This window comes from Sceloporus undulatus, chromosome 3 (assembly GCF_019175285.1).
Source record: "Sceloporus undulatus isolate JIND9_A2432 ecotype Alabama chromosome 3, SceUnd_v1.1, whole genome shotgun sequence".
In the NCBI taxonomy this organism is placed as follows: Eukaryota; Metazoa; Chordata; class Lepidosauria; order Squamata; family Phrynosomatidae; genus Sceloporus; species Sceloporus undulatus.
Genome location: NC_056524.1, coordinates 171,070,220 through 171,088,587, shown reverse-complemented (window position 1 = coordinate 171,088,587; position 18,368 = coordinate 171,070,220). Strand labels below are relative to the sequence as shown.

Below are 18,368 nucleotides of genomic sequence, written 5' to 3'. Positions count from 1 at the left end.
CTGTCTGTAAATTTCTAAAAGCAAACCTTGATTTTCCCATTTTATATAACACCATTTTACTGTACCATTGTATTTAATGGGACTTGAGCTTCTACAGATTTTGGTATCCACAGGGGATCCTGGAACCAAAGTCCATACAAGAAATGATTATATGATCTGTTAATGTCCTCTGCGGTCCTCCAGTGATCTCAGCATCTCATGTATTCATTTTGTATCTGGCTGTGGTGGTATAGCTGATGCTTTTGTGATTTTCCCACTCTCTACAAGGCACGGAATAGCTTAAGAGTAGTGTCCACTGGCTCTATAGTGTGTTGGGCACTTTGGCTGTTGCCGAAGGAAAAAGTAATATCAACCTTCATTGTGACCACAAATAGACATACAAAGGTGTAACGCTAACTTATGCCTGCATATGTCATTAACAGGATGTTTTTGTGATAGCCGGGTTTTGAGTATTGTGAGACATTATTTACCGGTGATTGGTTCCAGTACCCATCATGGATACCAAAATTCATAGATGCTCATTTCCTATCATAAACAATGGCATAGTAAAATAAAGGTAAAGGTAGTCCCTTGACATGAATCACACTATCTACACAGGCATAGTGATTTGAGTGTTGGACTAAGGACATTATCAGAATGGGGAGGGGACAGGATGGGACGGGATTTCATTCTCCTGTACTTATCCTGTCCCTGTCCCATCCTTTCCACATGATCACAGGAAGGACTTTCAGGAGGCGTTGTGCTTATCCAGACATTATCCCATCTGGAAAGCACGAGTGACAGTGATCATGTGAAATACTTTCAGATGACGTTACACTGATCCTGTCATTGTCTCATCATTGTCCCATCATTGAAGTGCATTGCCCAGCATTTTGCCTTAACAGGAGTTCCCATTAATGCAGTGCCACATCAATGACAGGATCAGCACTATGATCTGAAAACCTTTCGCTTGATCACTGTCACAGGTGGGATAAGGACAGGGGAGTGATCCCAATCCTGTCCCATCTGTGTGTGATAATCTCTTATGATTCTGGAGACCAGGATTAGATCCCCAGCTCAACCATTAAACCTACTGTGTGATGTTAACTGATAGTAGGGGGTGGTGCTCATTTCCATTACTAAGCCAAAGAGCCAGCATTGTCTGAGGACCACTCTGATGGTCATGTGGCCAGCATGACTGCACAGAACACTGTTCTTTACTTGCATTTGCCTGCTTTCGAACTGCTAGGTTGGCAGAAGCTGGGAATAGTGACAAGAGCTCACCCCATCATGTAGCACTAGGGTCTCAAACTACCAGCCTTCTGATTTTCTGATTGTCAGAATCAGTGTCTTAACCATTAAGCCACCTTATGTAAATCAGCAAAACCAGGGTTTACTTTGTTGGTTTTTTTTTTTTTGGATGAATATTTTCACACTGTTGGTAGAATCCATGGATACACAGGGCCAACTGAAAGCCATTGTTTTCTTGTTCTTTAAACAAATGTGCCTGGACATGTAATGCTGCAGTTGGGTTAGGTAGCTAGGGATATACTAAACCACCAAATGCTTGGGGATGAAAGGGGGATTAGAGTCTGAATTAGGGACAAAAGTTCTGTTAAATTTTTGCAAGAACAAAAAATAGAACTGATCCTATCTAATGCTGGAGAGAAGACCCATGTAGGTCATAGTAACAAACTAGAGCAAGGATGAGGAAGTTGTAGCCCTCCAGTTGTTGAACTGTAAAACTGTAATTCAACTACAGCTTTATGATTAGTAATGAACTCTAGTACAACAATATTTGAAGGGCCACTAACTGGCCACTCCTGAAGTAGGGTGTTAAATGGAATACTTGGCTTACCCTTTGACGTACTTATGGCATATACCTGCTGCAAGATGGCTAGATTTGTGTATGTGGTGTATTGAACATTATACACATTCTGATAATTTTGTTTTACATTCTAAACTGGAAGAAGAATTTCTTAGGGAAACAAGACTTGATTTGGAGCATATTTCAACTTGACATATTGATATTCTTAATCAATCAATGATGAATTTAAGCAGTAACCATAGTCCTAAAGCATATACAAGTCATAGTGGGTGCCACACAACCACAACAGAGATGTGTTGAGGAAACATCCAGTTTTACTCAAAGAAAACATCTAGTTTCCTCAGTATTGAACACTTTGGGATTCAGAGAAGACTATGCTTGCAACAGAAACATTACTTTGACAAATTACTTTGTGTGCACTGCAAATGAAAAATGTGCAACAGTATTATTATTATTATTATTATTATTACTTAGTAGTACTACTATTACTAAAAAAACTATCAATAGAAATGCTCTAAATATTTATGCATGCTTTTTGCATATTGGGCTATTCCCAATGTATCCTCCCATTGTTCTTGGTAATTCACTATAAATTTGTCGCTGTCCACTCACTGCCATTCAAAATCCTGTCTCTTTCCACTTTAGCACTGAAATAATTCGCTGTGCCTAAGTAAAACAAGGAATAAATGCTTTCACTAAGTCAGCTCATTCTAGGGTTTTTTTTGGAGGGGGGCATGCAAAGATTTCTGTTTCTAACTGTTGCAATTTCAACTATTTTGTTCTATAAAAAGACTGGGAGCAGCTTATTCCTAGAAAAGGAACTTCATGTGATGTGGATGTAGCCTTAGACTACATTAGGAGTCCTGGTGGTGCAGTAGTTTAATGCTTTATTGCAGCCACAATGTTGTGAGTTTGATCCCAGGGCTCAAGGTTAACACAGCTTTCCACCCTTTCGTAGGTTGGTAAAATGAGTATCCAGCTTGTTAGGGGCAATTGTCTTATGCATTGTAAACTGCTTAGAGTGCTTAGTTCTCTATGAAGCAATATAGAAATGTAAAGTGCTAAGTTCTGCTGTTAGACTGGTATGTATTCTATCCTCTCGCCATGATTTTCCAATTAAAAATAATGTATTTGTTTTTTTTCTAATTCTTCCAGGTCTGAGCAATCGATTGCCATATTTCATAAATTATTTCTTTGACACCTATCTGTTGATCAATGAAGATACACCAGTGGGTAAGTGCATTAAGCATCATGCTGAATTAATAAAATATCATTTTTCAATACATCTGTCTTTGTAGGTGGGAGCAAATCAGAAAGGCAAGACACTATGGGCTGAAACAGATGGCCCTGAAGGAGTGGCTTGACACTGCCCCTTTGAACTCCGGATCAGGGCCACAGCAATTGCACGCTGTGGCCCCAATTGGCTATTTGCTGGCCCAAAAATAAGTGGCAGAAAGCCACTCCTTTTTGACCTGGCAAAAAGCTGGCTTTTTCACCACTGCCGTGTCTTTTCAGGGCTCCTACAGTGTGCATCATCTAAATGCCGTGCCGCCAGTGCATCACAATGCTGCCCACCATGTGGGCAGGTGGGTGGTGTGACACTGGCTTGGGGGCATTGTCAGGGCATGCATTGTCTAAATGACACACTCTCACGCCGCCCCCCCAAGCTGGCGTATGGTGCCAGTCTGTTTCACTCCATGTCAGTTTTAAAGGGGCTGCCTTTTAAACCATTAAAATGTTAGTTTTAGATAAGGGCACAATTCTTTAGTAATTTCATTCTCAAAGGATGCAAGAAGTCATTTAGTAATTTTCTTCCCACTGTGAGATGATCTTTAAAAACTGCATAGTTAAATATTTTATTCTGCACAAAATTCACATGTGGTATTTTTGCACAGCAAACATTTTCTACACAAGAAACAGCACTGTCTACAATGGATATAATATTTCTGAATTTTATTTACTTCAAATAAAATATTGTTTCCTATGGCCTAGATACCCAAAAGGCAACAGATCTCATCTGATCTTGGAAACTAAACAAGGTCAGTTCTGGTTAGTAGTCAGATGGGATACTTTCAGCGAGTACCAAGTGCTTTAGGCTATATTTTAGAAGAGGGAACTGACAAAATCACCTCTGAGTATTCCTTGCCTAAGCAAATCCTATGATATTCAGGTGATTTGAAGGCACATATACACAGAGAGAGGGATAATATTGTTGCTCCACCTAAAACCGTGGGTGCATTTACACAGTATAAATAATGCAGTTTGGTGCCACTTTAACTGCCATGGCTCCATCCTCCACAACCCTGGCATTTGTAGTTTGTGAGGCACCAGCACTCTTTTGCAGAGAAGGCGAAAGACTTTGTAGAACTACAAATTGCAGGATTCCATAGGATGGAGCTACATCACTTAAAGTGGTGTCAAACTGCAGTGTAGATGCATCCCATGTGCACATTTTTCTCATCATTATCATTGTTGTCGTTGTCATCATCAGTATTATATTCATTTGTATCCCCTTTCCCCCCCCAAAACTGGGACTCAGGGTGGTTCAGTGTTGGGTAAGTCTTCACCACAGCATTTCAGCTCAGGAAATATTTTCTGGCCAGAAATATTATTTTATGTGGACCAAAAAAAAAAAAAAAGCTCTTTTATATGCAAAATACCCACATGCAAAGTTTGCATAGACTAAGGGCTTAGTGATTCCTGTATAGGAAGTAGTATTTTCTGCACACAGAAATATATATTTCCCACAGAAAATGATTTTTCCTAGCAGAAATTATATTTACTGCACGAAAAATTATGCTCAGATTTTATGCAGGATAAACTGTGAAGATTCTTGTCAATCAGGTGTCTCCTTGTCAGGATTTCCTGGAACACAAAGAAACATATTTTCTGGCTACTTTTGAATATTTTTGAATATGGTTACCATCCCTATTTTCAGAAGACTGGTAATGTGAAAGTAACAGCCTCTTAAACTGAGTATTTAAGAAATGATTAAAGAGAAATTAAACCGGATGTAGTAAGAATGTAACTATAAGATCTAAATCCTAATATTTGGGTAAATTTAATCACATTTTGGTGATTATTTTCTAGTAAAATGGAGTAGCAGTGGTCCTGTTTAGTTATTCCTATTCTTGGAGTTGACTTGGGGAAACAGGTTGTTTTCATTCTCTTCCTTTGCTACTTGGTGGGTTTGGTGTATGGTACATTCTTCTACTCTTGCGACCAAACCACACTGCAGAAATAAACTAGTTTGTTTTAACTGCCATGGCTCAGTGCTAGGGAATCCTGGGAACTGCAGTTTTTGTGAAACATTTAGCCTTCTCTGTCAGAGAGCTCTGGTGCCACAATAAACTACAATTTCCAGGGTTTCATAACACTGAGCCAGAGATGGCTAAATGTTTCACAAAAACTATAGTTCCCAGGATTCCCCAGGAAAGTTAAAGCAGTCTCAAACTGGATTATTGCTTCAGTGTATTTCGAAGCTTGGTTTCTGGTTCAGTTATTGGATCCCTGAACTTAATTACAAAACTATGGTCTACTGTATTTCTTTCCTGTGGCATGTTACTTTATTTGTGATAACCTCCTACAGTACGATAAAATTAGCAAGACAGTTGCCCCTTTGAACCCTTGGGCTTCAGATTCATAAATTTGATTGTAGATGGATTGTTACAGTATGTGCCTTAATATTAAATTGCGGCAAAATTAACATAGGCCTGTTACAGACGGGCCTCTAAGTACGTGCTGAGCATGTACTAGGGTTAGGAAGTGGCGGTGCTTCCGCACACCCCCAACCCTAGTACGTGCTCAGCACATACAAAATGGCGGTGGCCGTTCCACACAGCCTCCGCCATGACTATGTCATGACTGCGCTGCCTCCAAATGAGGCGGCGCGGTTGTGATGTAGTGGGGCCGCGTGAGGGTGCCTAGTGCGCCCTTTCCGTGGCCCCGGAAGGAGCTCCGTTTCGGAGCTCCTTCCAGCTTTGCGTTGCTGGGCGCAGCCTTTAGATGGCTGCGCCAGCGACGCACAGGAGAAAGGAGCCAAGCAGCCCCTTTCTCCTCCTCCCCGCCATCACTGGGTATCCTTGGGGCTTGAAGCCTCAAGGACACCCCTTTCCAGGCTGCAGGGAAGCGGCCTTTTGCCGCTTCCCCGCAGCCTGAAAAGCGGCAGACCGGGGCCTCAGAGGCTGCCGTTCTGGCAGCTGAAGCCCCGATACACTGGGGAAAGGAGTGCCTACAGGCTGCCCCAAAGGGGCGGTCTGTAATGTGCCATAAACACTCTAAAGAATGTGCATTCACATTGACACCATTAAATAATATGGGAAGCAATCATTGCTGGTTTTTTTATATTCATGGGTAGGGTGTCCCAGTACCGGATCCAAAGGGCCATGTATATGTACATTCACATTTCTACAGAATCCCCCCCCCCAATTTTGGATTCCACTTTTGGATCCAAAAACACAAGGCCTCTGTAGATTTTTGTATTTTGGATGCTCAGAATAAGAAACTTTCCAAGCTTCAAAAGCAACAGTGTGACTGATGCCATCCTCACACACTCAGCATTTACTCCAATATCATCTGAGTATAAAGACAGACTTTTATAACAGAGGAACAATCCTCAGCTACACTTGCAGATTTAAGTCTGTTCTGGTTTGGGCTGTTCATAAAACTCACAAAAACAATATTTTGCCACTTTCTTTCATTAAAAAAACCCACCAGGGTGAAGGGAGGGGGTCTTGCTGAGCTAAGAAAGGTACTGTAAATTTTAAAATATGATTTTTTTAAAAAATATGAAAAATATAAAACTCTGGACAGAAACAGATGGCCCAGAAAGAGCAGTGTGCAGCCACTCTTATGCCATTTGCATTAGGCCTGTGGCAGCCACACATGCCTGACCTCAATCTGGGCTGCCACCGTGGTCCAGAACCGGGCCAGCAGAAGGAGCGGATCTTGTCTGCTCCTTTTTGGCCCAGTTCTTCCAAGAAGAGGCCGCCTCAGCATGGCTTCTGGCCACATTTGGGGCATACATCATCTAAACACTATGCCCCAAACATGGCCAGAAACAGTATTATTTGGCCCATCTGTTTCAGGCCTGTTTCCTTTATCTGAACCTAAAATATGACACACATGTATGTGTCCTCCACATCTCCTTAGCTACTAGTGAGCTTGTTGAGAACAAGGAAAGTGTGTGTGTGTGGGAGGGAGGCTGACTTGTGACCTTGGCAAAATATTTCAAGGTTTGAAAGACAGATTTAGCTTTTATTTATTTACTTTTGTCAGTGATCAGTTTTAGTAAATACAGATATCGATTGGGGTTTGTTCAACCTCTTTCCAGACTCTCATCTCATAAAACATGTGCACTACATGGATCATAAGGCCCTACATGTTCATAAACAACCATGAAGGGCTGCTATCCAGGTCTCATCTAATAACTGCATTATTACAGTTCTGACTCTTATTATTGGCTCCTGTCCTCGAGAAGGTCTTTACAGAACACTATTGTCACTTCATTTATCTCTAGGGAAAGCTGGTCAGTTTTTTTTTTAAAAAAAAAGATATTTAAAGGATCTGTCAGTGAAAATATAAACATGGATCTGATTGTCAGCAGCAGATTTCTATGACAGTAATTTTCAGTTCCCTCCAATCAAATCTTTAACGTACTTGAAACTATATGAATTACCCTTTATTCCATGGGGCAGACAATTCTCAGGGATTGGGAGATTGCATCCTCCCCCCATTTCCTTGGATAACCTCAACATCCAAAAATGTTTTAGAGATAAATTTCCATGCTGTTTTGCCCCTCCCTGGACCATTTTAGGCCAGAGAGGGGCCCTTTTCGCAACTGGAAGTGATCTTGAAGTCAGTACCCTCTCTTTGGTCTAAAATGGCCAGTTCCTCCCTCCTATCTTCCAAAATTGCCTTCTATATTTTTAGGATAATGGGTTGTTGTTTTTTTCAGTTTGAGGGTTTGAGGATTTGCATGTGGCCTGTAAACTTTTCTTTCCCCACTCCATTTAAATACAGCTGGAAGAATGCCTGTATATCTATTATTTGCTTGTTTGTAACCCAAGTTTGCTTTTGATCAGTGGTGTCACTTGGCAGTGGGGGTGTATGAGGTCCACACTGGGTGACACCACAGAGGAAGGTTACACCTGGTCAGGCCCTCTGTGTGTGTGTGCAGTGCTTCCGGCATGCAATGGTGGGTGCTCATCTCTGCTGGCTTCCCTGCTGCCCTCACTTTCTCTGTCAAAGGAGCCATGGCACCGGGAAAGGCAGCACAGGTGATGGTTGTACGTCTTTGCCAGCCTCTCCTTTGCCCTGCCTCCCTTCACCGAGAGAGTTAGGGCAGCGAAGAAGAAGGCAAGAGTAGTGGACACACACAGGCCCTTGCCAGCCTTCCTGCTACCCAGCATCAGGGAAGCCCTCTCCTCCCATTTGCTGCCTCACTTGCCTGGATGCCCCCTCCTTTCTGGCAGCGGATGGCCATTGATGTGGGAGGGATGTGGCATTGCTCTGCCTGACACTAACCCTAGTGACACCACTGCTTTTAGTGTCTATTGATGAGATCTAATTTGTGTAGCAAGATGTTTGGGACATGGCTAGGAATCTCTGCTCTGAGAGGTACAGGCTGTTCTCTCTTGGGATGTGCTGGGTACTGGGGTTTTTTTTTGCATTGCATTGTGGAAATACATTGTATGCTATTCACCTCTGTTTGTATGTTGTGAAAATGTGATATGCCAGAAAACTGCATAATGCTGCCCTGGTAGTGCTCAGTTCTTGGAGAACTGTACATAATGGAAGACTTCAACAAGATTCTTTTTAAAAGAATGTGTTATGTTCAAGAGGCTGGATTTCTGGTATTGAATTTCTAATTTCAAATAACTATCTATTTAAGTAAAGTTAAACAAACAATGCAGGGATTGTAATGTTTGGGGATATTCAGGCACTTTCTTCCTTAACCAGGTGAAAAGTAAAAACATGGAGACTGTAGTTCTGTGTGCTATGCCTTATTATTTGTTAATCAAGCACAGCTGAACATGAGGCATATGTTCAAGTGTAGGAATCATGTCTTCCTTCAGATATTGTTAAACTCCCACCTTTCCTTATCATTATCTTTACTGACTATGGCTGTTGGGAGTTGGAGTTCAATAACATCTGAAGGGCCATTTCCCCCTTATTCCCTTTATAACTTCCTGAAGAATTTTCTTCTTCTTTTGATATCCAGAAACAAGATAGTACAGTACTTGGAAGACTAATTGTGGCAACCTATATTCTCATTTGTACTTTTACCGTAATCTGCCTCTTACCTTCTAGGCAACCCTTGCTCCACTTCAGTTTCATTTATGCTCTCAGCTAACCCTCATCCATGTTTTCTGCTTTTTCAGCACACACACAATTTTTCTTTCTGCTTCTCACCACCACTGAGAAAGGTATTTCACATTTCATTAACACATGCATATTCTCACTTGAATGTGTGATTAAAGACACAACTTTAATTTTACTTCAAATGCAGTGTTTCTCGCTGTGGCCAGTAATCAAATGCTGTACATATGTACGTACTGAGAGGACCAGGCAGGCTTTAGAAAGTTAAGAGGGCAATCAAAATAGCATTCCACCCAACCTTTTAAAATCCCTCTTTAAATCCGTTAAAACATGTTCACTATTTGATATGGTTATGAGAACATCAACTTGTGACGGGCTGATATCTACTAAATACAGAGATGGTTTGGAGGTGTGCTAATAAGGCTTGTGGACTGATTAATTCTCAGGTTTCCTCCCTGATAACTACTGTGTCTGCCAATTAATGAGCACCAATAAAAGAACTACTGGGTGGTACTGGCAATGGAACATTATGTATTTCAATAGCATTTTGTCAGATTGTATAATGTGAATGTTCTCTTCTTTGGACATCAGGGTATTGTGGGTATTATTATTATTATTATTATTATTATTATTATTATTATTATTATTTGCTATTTTTCTCCCATTGGGGAGAGGGAAGAAGACTTGCTATCCCAACTAATATTCACATATTCCAATTACTTGTATCCAGATGATGATAACAGTCTACAGTCAGGTACAATTTTGGTATACATTTTTTCTTAGACAACCTCTTTGTGATATAATGATATGATATAGCTAGTCAAATATGGCTGTGTAAGGATGTCGCTTAAGGCTGAGTGAAGGCAATAGCCATTGAGGAATTGCTTCCCTCAATCTTCATTTGCAGTGTTTGCCCCTCTGTTGTGTCTTTTTTAAATTAAATTTTATTTTGTTGTATGATCACGACATGCTTACTGAGGGAAATGGTTATTTTTCCAAACCAACAATGGTCCAGCAGCTAATCAGGACTGCAAAGAACAGTTAACCATTGTATATATATGGGAGGGAGGGTAAGATTTTGTGAAATACCAATTTGCCCTTGATCAATATTGCTTTGAGAACCAATGTCGCATGGTGGATTGAGTGTTGGACTTGGAGTCTGGAGACCAGGGTTTGAACTCGGCCATGGAACTCAGCCTCAGAAGAAGGCAATGACCACCTCCTTTGAACAAATTGTACCAAAGAAAACCTTATGATAGGTTCACTTTTGGGGTTGTCATAAGTAAGAAATGATTAGAAGGTATACACCAACAAGTATTGCTTTTATAAATGGAATGCAGAATAAGCTCAACTTGTGTCCCTTCAAACCTTTATTCTGTCCCCATCTCCTTTAATTCATTTGTACTATTACATCTGTTTTCTTTCTCCACACCTTCTCTTCCTTCTCCAATAATTCCCTCTTTTCTTTCTGGATTGAATTTATCTGCCTTCCCCTTTCTCCACGTGATACCTAGAGAAGTGTTAAGCAACAATTAAAGAGATAATTCTCTTTCTAATCACTTACATGAGTAAATTAGTCTTGTCAGGAGCTATTAAGACAGAGAGCTCAGAATTCATTAGTCTAGATTGGGCCTATGAAGCTTCTGGCATCGCTGCTGGTCCTGGTTGATTAATTTCCTTGAAAACACCATCAATGCCCATCTGCTTCATTTAGATCTTTGGAGAGCAATTTTCAGGTGGACTGACCCCCTCGTCAGTTATTTCAACCAGAAGTAATGACTGACACACACAACCTACTGCAGTGTGAAGAGTAAACTCTGTATGTCTATGTCCGTGTGTAGGCATATAGATATAAAAATGAAATATACACACTAACACATTTAGGGTCTCCCACGTAAATATGACTGTGGGATTAAATATAAATACTTATGGTGGTTTAGTGGTTAATTCTGCCAGTTCTGAACATTGTAAGAGTGAAAGATTGGCAGTTCGAGGCCCAAGCACCGCAGGACAGAGTGAGCTCCCATCACCGGTTTCAGCTTCTGCCAGCCTAGCAGTTTGAAAGCATGAAAATGCAAGTAGATTAATAGATACCACTTTAGTGGGAAAGTAACAGCATTCGGTGCAGTCCTGTTGGCCCCATGACCACCTGAGTCGTCTTCAGACAACGGTGGCTCTTTAGTTTACTAACAGAGATGAGCACTACCCCCTACACTCAGTTGCAACTAGACATTAATGGCAAGGGAAAACCTTTACCTTTAACTTTGGTCTTACACCCAAGAATGGAAACAAATGTTTTCTCTCTGCTAGGCTAATTTACCAGAGGTTTTGCACACTTTTTTAAAAATGAAAGTGTTATTGCCACAAAATATATGGCTTGTTTTAAACACCATCTTTTCCCACAGTATATCATGCACAAAATACTGTTTTCTATACACTTCACTTCTTTTTATTTTTGGCAGATTTTTCCCAATTTTTTAAAAATAAAAAGCTCTAAACAGGGTGCTAAGAACAAGAAAAATTGCAAGTGTTCTTTTCATCCTTAATTTTAAACAGGTCAAGGGAATTTTTGATCTTGCTTTCTCCTTTGCAGTAACTGGCCCTGTGAAACTCTGCTGTTGTCTCTCATTGTTGTCTAAAGGCCCTTTCATACTGCACAGTTTTAGCACTATGATTCTGCATCAACTGCCATGGCTTCAAACTATGCAATTTGTGAGCCTGCTTGGATCCCATTCCCAGAGAAAGACAGCATTCATAAATAAATAATTAAGCAAGCAAGAAGTTTAGGGAGGGCAATCTTGCCAACAACAACTCTAATTATGATTAACAAGGGAGTACAAGACATTACAGAGCGCCCATGTCAGCTGCAGGCTTGCTATCCATGGATCTGATCTTATGTGGATGGCAAGCCCTGGCTTTTTCAGTGAGTGCGGTTCCTCCCACGGATGGCAAGGGACGACTGTATATTTCATATCATATATAGTGAACGTGTAGATGTAATGTACATGCAAATATGATATACAAAATCTACTGATTTGGTGAGCTAGGAAGTTTAAAGCAAGTTTAATTATCTAATGCATTGGGTGAATATTAAAACAAGTTAGCTCAATGCATTGGGTGAATCTCAGAACAAGTTAGGTTAAAGATGATGGTATGAGAATCAATGTATAAAAATGCACTCAAATGTAGAGGTATTTGCTCAGTCAGCCTTGCAGAAGGTTATGTCTGCAGTTGAGGATCAGTGAAGCATATCATCTTCAAGACCAAATATGAGCTTATATGGATAAAAGAACGACAGAGACAGTGGTAATGTGATATTACCCCATTACTTAGCTGCAAGCGTCTATACTGAGGATGTTGCTTTAGTTTAGGGCAGGATGGGGCAAAGTGTGGCCTTGGAGCATATGGAACTTCCCAAGGCTGTTTTTGTGGCCCTGAGCCTTCCAGTCTTCCTAGACCAATGTTTTTCTCCCCTCCCCAGGTGATTTTGATCTCCAGGAGCATAAAGATGTGAAGGTCTGAGGAAAAAATGAAAAAAACACAGAAAAAAATTAAGTTTTCCTTGAATTTTTTCCTGCTGAAGCCTTCCTCCCCCTGATAAAAATGGGTTATAGAATACATTCTGTCAGAATGATGAATAAAATATTTAAGATGTTTACTCCCCTCCCCTCACATTATGTCTAAAACGTATGTAGCAGGTAGACATTTCTGTAAGATGAACAGTATCTCACATCATTGTAATCCCTGTTGTAGGTTTCCCTTTCTCACTTTTTAAGAAATGGAAATATGACTGCTTTGTGACAGCTTGTTACTATGGTGGACTAGTGGAGTCCAAATAATATTTTCACTAATGTTGATAGTTTCTACTGTTATTTATTTACTGTATATATACAGCTATACGTCAAGAAATCTATGCCCCAAAATTGACCCTAAAATCCTGGGTTAACATGTATACGGGTCAATACACTAATACTTCTTAGAAAGGCCCTAAAACAAGCACCGCCTGATACCGCACTCTTTGTGCCTCATGGCAGGAGGTGTGTGTGTGTGTGTGAAATGGGTTCCCAGTGATCTTGGAAGGATGCCAGGCTGAGTCAACCCTGGAGCCCCTGGCTGGGATTGAACTCACAACCTTGTGGCTTGTAAGTGAGTAGCTGCAGTACTGGCATTTAACCACTGTGCCACCAGGGCTCCCTCAGCCCAGGACCATCGTGAACAGATGCTGCAGTCGAAAAGCCTGCCACTGCTGCAGTTCTGAATGTGCCGCCAGCAAGAAGCGGCTTTTTGCCACTCGTTTTTGGGCCAGCTTCGGGCCACCTTAGACCTTCTGATCGTGTTGGGGCATGTGTTCTTTGCATATCTTACCCCCAAAGTGGCCAGAAGCCCTACTTTTTGGGCTGTCTGTTTCGGACCTAACACTCAGGTCCCAGTTATTTCAAGTACTGTATTCTCCATTACAAACCTGTTTTGAAATCGGCCTGGAAGGCCCTTCCTTCTGTTGGGTTGGGGCCATGGCAACTACACATCACGGCCCCAATCTGCCATTTTGCTGGCTGAAAAAGAAGTGGAAAAATGCTGCTCCTTTTTGAGCCAGCAAAAAGCCGGCTTTCCCCACCTCGTGGTGGCTTTATGACACCCCTGCAGAGTGCGGCATGTAAATGCCATACTGCTGGAGCAGCCTGAAGCCAGCTGCTGTGTGGGCAGCCAGGTGGCATAAAGCCGGCTTCTGGGTGTCTTGGGGACATGCATCGTGCATACGCTGTGACCCCAAGCTGGCTTGAAGCCGGCTATTCATGCAAGTCTTTAATTATTTTCTCTTGAATTTTGTGAATTTTAACTGTGAACATTTTATTGTTGAAAGTGAACTTGGTGTAGTGGTTTCAATGCTGGACTATGAATCTGAACACCAGGTTTCAAACCCCCCTCAGCTGTGGAAACTCACTGGGTGACTTTGGGGAAATCACACTTTATCAGTCTCAGAGGAAGGCAAAGGCAAACCTCATCCGAACAAAACTTGCCAAGAAAACCCTTTGACCTTAAGGTTGTTATAAGTTGGAAATGACTTAAAGGCACATGACAAAGCCTTCTGGAATTCTGAATGGGGAAAAAAGCAGGATAAGAACAACAACAACAACACTGATTATTATTATGAGGTTTCAATTCAAATAGTTCTAACTAGCTTGAAAGCTTGACGTTCCTGACATAATTTTTTCAGAAAAAAAAAAGGGGGGGGGAGAGAAAAGAATAGAAAAAAATCAATAAAATATCAGGGTATTTGCATATGCTTTTTGAATGCATCCCACTAGAGTATATATTTAATATTTTTTCTATGTGTGTATGCTTCTTAGCAGTCACTTAAATGATGTAAATGAGATTCTGTTTGGGTTAATCTAGCAAGAACATATGGTACCTCTCTTCATACTACTGACAGCACAATTATTTATTTGGGATAGAGCTTATTTGTTTTGGGGGTGTTGTTGTTTTTCACTCCCTCAAGTCGACTTTGACTTATGGCAATCCTATCAGAGAGACCTTGAAATCACTCTGTCCTCAACAGCTATGCTCAGGTCTTGCAGACTCAGAGCTGTGGCTCCAGTGATTGAATGTATTCAACTGTAATGTGGCCTTCCTCTTTTCCTACTGCTTTCTATCTTACCAAGCATTATTGTATTTTATGTTATGTCTTGTCATGATATCTCCAAGGTACAATAGTCTCAGTTTAGTCATCTTGGCTTCTAGGGAGAGTTCAGACTTGATTTGCCCTTGGACCCATTTATTTGTCTTTTTATAAGTCCATAGTATCTGTACAACTCTTCTCCAGCAGCATCTTCTCCACATTTTAAATGAGTTGATTTTCTTCCTGCTGACTTCACTGTCTGCCTTTCACAGCCATATCTTTACACTAGGGCCCCATTCCCACTGTGGATCAAGACTCGGATTATGGGGGCATCATTCCCATTTGAGAGCGCATTTGATCCTCATCGCACCGATTTCATTCCCATTGGAATTCGGATCTGATTTTCCAGGGAAAACCCAGGTTAATTTGACTGTACTTTTTTGGAGGTTTTTCCTGCACCTCCTGAGTCTGATTCGGGGCAAATGAATGGGCACGACAAGGATGTCCAATTCAAGAACTTGGGGATTGGAGGAGCAGTGCTCAAGGGGCTGGCCTGGGGGTGTCACCCACTTTGTTCTCTTTCCTGCATTACCAGCACCATTTCTCCCGTTCACCTAGCCTTTCCCCGGTGGAGTGGGAAGCAGGGTAAGGCGATCGCATGTGTAGACAAATTTATTTATTTTTAAATTAAGCTTTCGATCGCCTAGGCGCTCTGTCGGGTGTCCAAACATAGCAAATTGCTACATTGCCCTCCAAATGTGATAAACACATTACGCTCCCTGCAACCTCCCCCCTGTTCCACATTCATAGACTGACGTGTGAGAAGACCCATTGAACACAATTTTTAAACTATTATTTTTAACTATTATTACATGCCTACTCGATCACCCACCAGACAGCCCAGGGAGCAGTGGGGGAGGAAAAGGGACTTGGGGGGATGGAGGCTCCTTCCCCCTTTCCCAGAGGGGTTCTGGGAAGATACAGGAGAGCTTGGGAGGCAAAGGGACTTGGGGGAATGGAGGCTCCTTCTCCTTTTCCCAGAGGGGTTTTGGGAAGACATAGGACAGCCTGGGAGAGAAAGGGACTTGGGGAGATGGAGGCTCCTTCTCCCTTCCCCAGAGGGGTTTTGGGAAGACACAGGGCAGCTTGGGAGGCAAAGGGACTTGGGGGGATGGAGGCTCCTCCTTTTCCCAGAGGGGAAAACTGCCTAAGCAATTGATTGACTGCTTAAAAACAAAACAAAACAGAAAAACAGGTTTGAAAGACGCAAATGGGAACGGGGAACAAAAATAGCCTGTGCCAAAATGCATTGAAGCAATTGACGTTACTGTGACGTCTAATCGCCTAAGCGCTTGATTGACAGCTGCTTTTTTTAAAAGGTTTCTGGAAGGGCAATGGAAACGGTGAGCAAATTACCCCGCTTTAAAAATACGGTGGGGAAAAATATAATGTGAACAAAAACATGGGTCAAAATAAATCAAGTCATTTTGCAGCCTTTCCTAATGAGAATGAAGGACCAGATTTGATTAGGACTCGGGAAAAAAATTCAAGCCAGAATCGCAACAATATACATCGCTTTTTGTGCCCAGTGGGAATGGGGTCTTTAAGATCTTATTTAGTTTCTTCCTAGCTATCCTTTCTAGCTCTAGTCATTTTCTGATTATTTTGTTGTTTTTTCCATTCAGATTAATGACTCATTCCAGATATGGAAAAATTTTCACTATTTCAATATCTTTATCATCTACTTTAAAGTAATGTAAATCATCTGTGGTCATTATTTTTGTTTTCCTAATGTTCAACTGTAAACCTACCTTTGGACTTTCTTCCTTGATTTTCTTTGGAATTGTCTATGTCTTTGCTGTTTTCTCCTAGTAGTTTTGTGTCATCTGTGTATCTTAAATTGTTGATTTTCTTACCTCCAGTTTTCATACCTCCTTCCTTGAGATCTAATCCTGCTTTACATATGAATCATTCAGCATACATGTTAAACAGATAGAATGATAAAATGTAGCCTTGCCAGACTCCCTTGCCAATTATTCCTATTCTGTTCTGATGGTAGCCTCCTGTCTTGAATACAGGTTATATATCAGGACAATCAAATGTTGTGGCACCCCCATTTATTTAAGAGCAATCCATACTTTTTCAAGATCCATACAATTAAAGGCATTGGTGGTTGGATGAAACGGAGTGCAAGCTGCAGATCAGCTATTCCCTGCTGTAAAGTAGGAGGGGAAAGCATGTGAGCCCTGGGAAAAGCTACACTTGTTCACGTTAAGCCTTGGTTTACTGTGGCATGCTGTTAGTGTACTGAGAACAAGAATGAACATAGTCCAGAGCTCAGTGGGCAGCACCACCTGATTTTAATTTCCTCCAGATAATTACTTGATTAGTAAAATGTACAAGTTGTTATTGAGGTTTAACACTGAGGAGGAACATGTAAACCATTTTATGATTTGTTAGGCATTAGATATAGGCAATAATTTCTGAGACCGATTTTTGCAAAGAAGTGGAAAACCAATGGAATACCTACATTTTTAGATTAGTTAGAAAAGATTATGGAATTAGCCTCTTTAGATAAACTGTCTAATTTGGTAAGATATAATTCAGTGAAAATATTTAAGAAAACAATATTAATTGAAAAAGAGGAGATATCAGTAGTGCTGAATTTGATGTATAAGATATATTGTTTTTTACTTTATTTGGTGATTAGGAATGGAATGGATAGAGTAAGGTTAATAAAATGAGTGGATAAATGAAGTGTCAAAGAAGATTACAGAGAAGAAATTGTTTTGTTAGTTTAAGAAAGCAGTCAGAGAGAAGTGGAAGGTCACATTTTAGTCTATGTTTTAGTCTGTATTTTTGTTGTACTTTTTTCCCTTTCCTTTCTTTTTTGTTCTTTTTAAGAAGTGGGGGCAGGGGAACAAGCTCTATATATGTTTTGAGATTTGTTTGTATGTTGGTTGTTTTCTTTTGTTCTGTTTGGTTTGTATAATGTATAATGCATTGTATGTTTTTGTGAGGGGTCAAGTGTTGATGTTTGTGTGTTTTAATATCGAATTAAGATTATTTAATAGGGAAATTATCATACAGTAGCACCACAAAGGCATTTGTAAACTTAAAGTCTGTGTTTTGGTGCAAACCTAGAGCTTTTGGGGCTGAATTTTTCAGGGCGATGTAAAAGGGCTTTCATAAATGTAGCACAATTTGTGGGGGGTCAGTGAGGATCCCAAGTGTCACACTGAACCCCACCCCAAAAGGACAGCATGGAACTTGTAAAACAAATTATTCCTATCTCTTCTCTAGAAGATATTGAAAGCTAGGAAAAATGTACTAGACTAAGGAAAATACTGCAGGCAAGTTGCTAATGAGTTACTAATTGGGCATCAAACCTGTGTAAATTAAATGAAGCCCAGTGGATTGCTGGAAAGCTGTAACAAAGTCCTCAGTGAGCCAACTGTTGAACTACAATTCTTTACAGTAAACACTGTTTACTTCACAGTAAAATACATCTAAATACCACTGATTTCAATAGGTCAAATAATGTTCAGTTATACATTTTCACAGTAAAATACATCTAAATACCACTGATTTCAATAGGTCAAATAATGTTCAGTTATACATTTT

General features: G+C 40.7%; 1 protein-coding gene across 9 annotated transcripts in view; it reads left to right on the top strand.

Moving 5' to 3' along the window:
• Positions 1-18,368, top strand: part of CDH23 (cadherin related 23) — a 568,554-nt gene that overhangs the window by 61,351 nt on the left and 488,835 nt on the right. For all 9 annotated transcript variants that reach the window (XR_006102875.1, XR_006102876.1, XM_042457557.1 and 6 more), the window contains exon 3: positions 2,963-3,040. Coding sequence is in view for 7 of the 9 variants with exons in the window: in XM_042457557.1 (XP_042313491.1) it covers positions 2,963-3,040 (78 nt within the window). In the remaining 2 variants the exon portion in view is untranslated. The remainder of the gene's footprint in view (positions 1-2,962; positions 3,041-18,368) is intronic.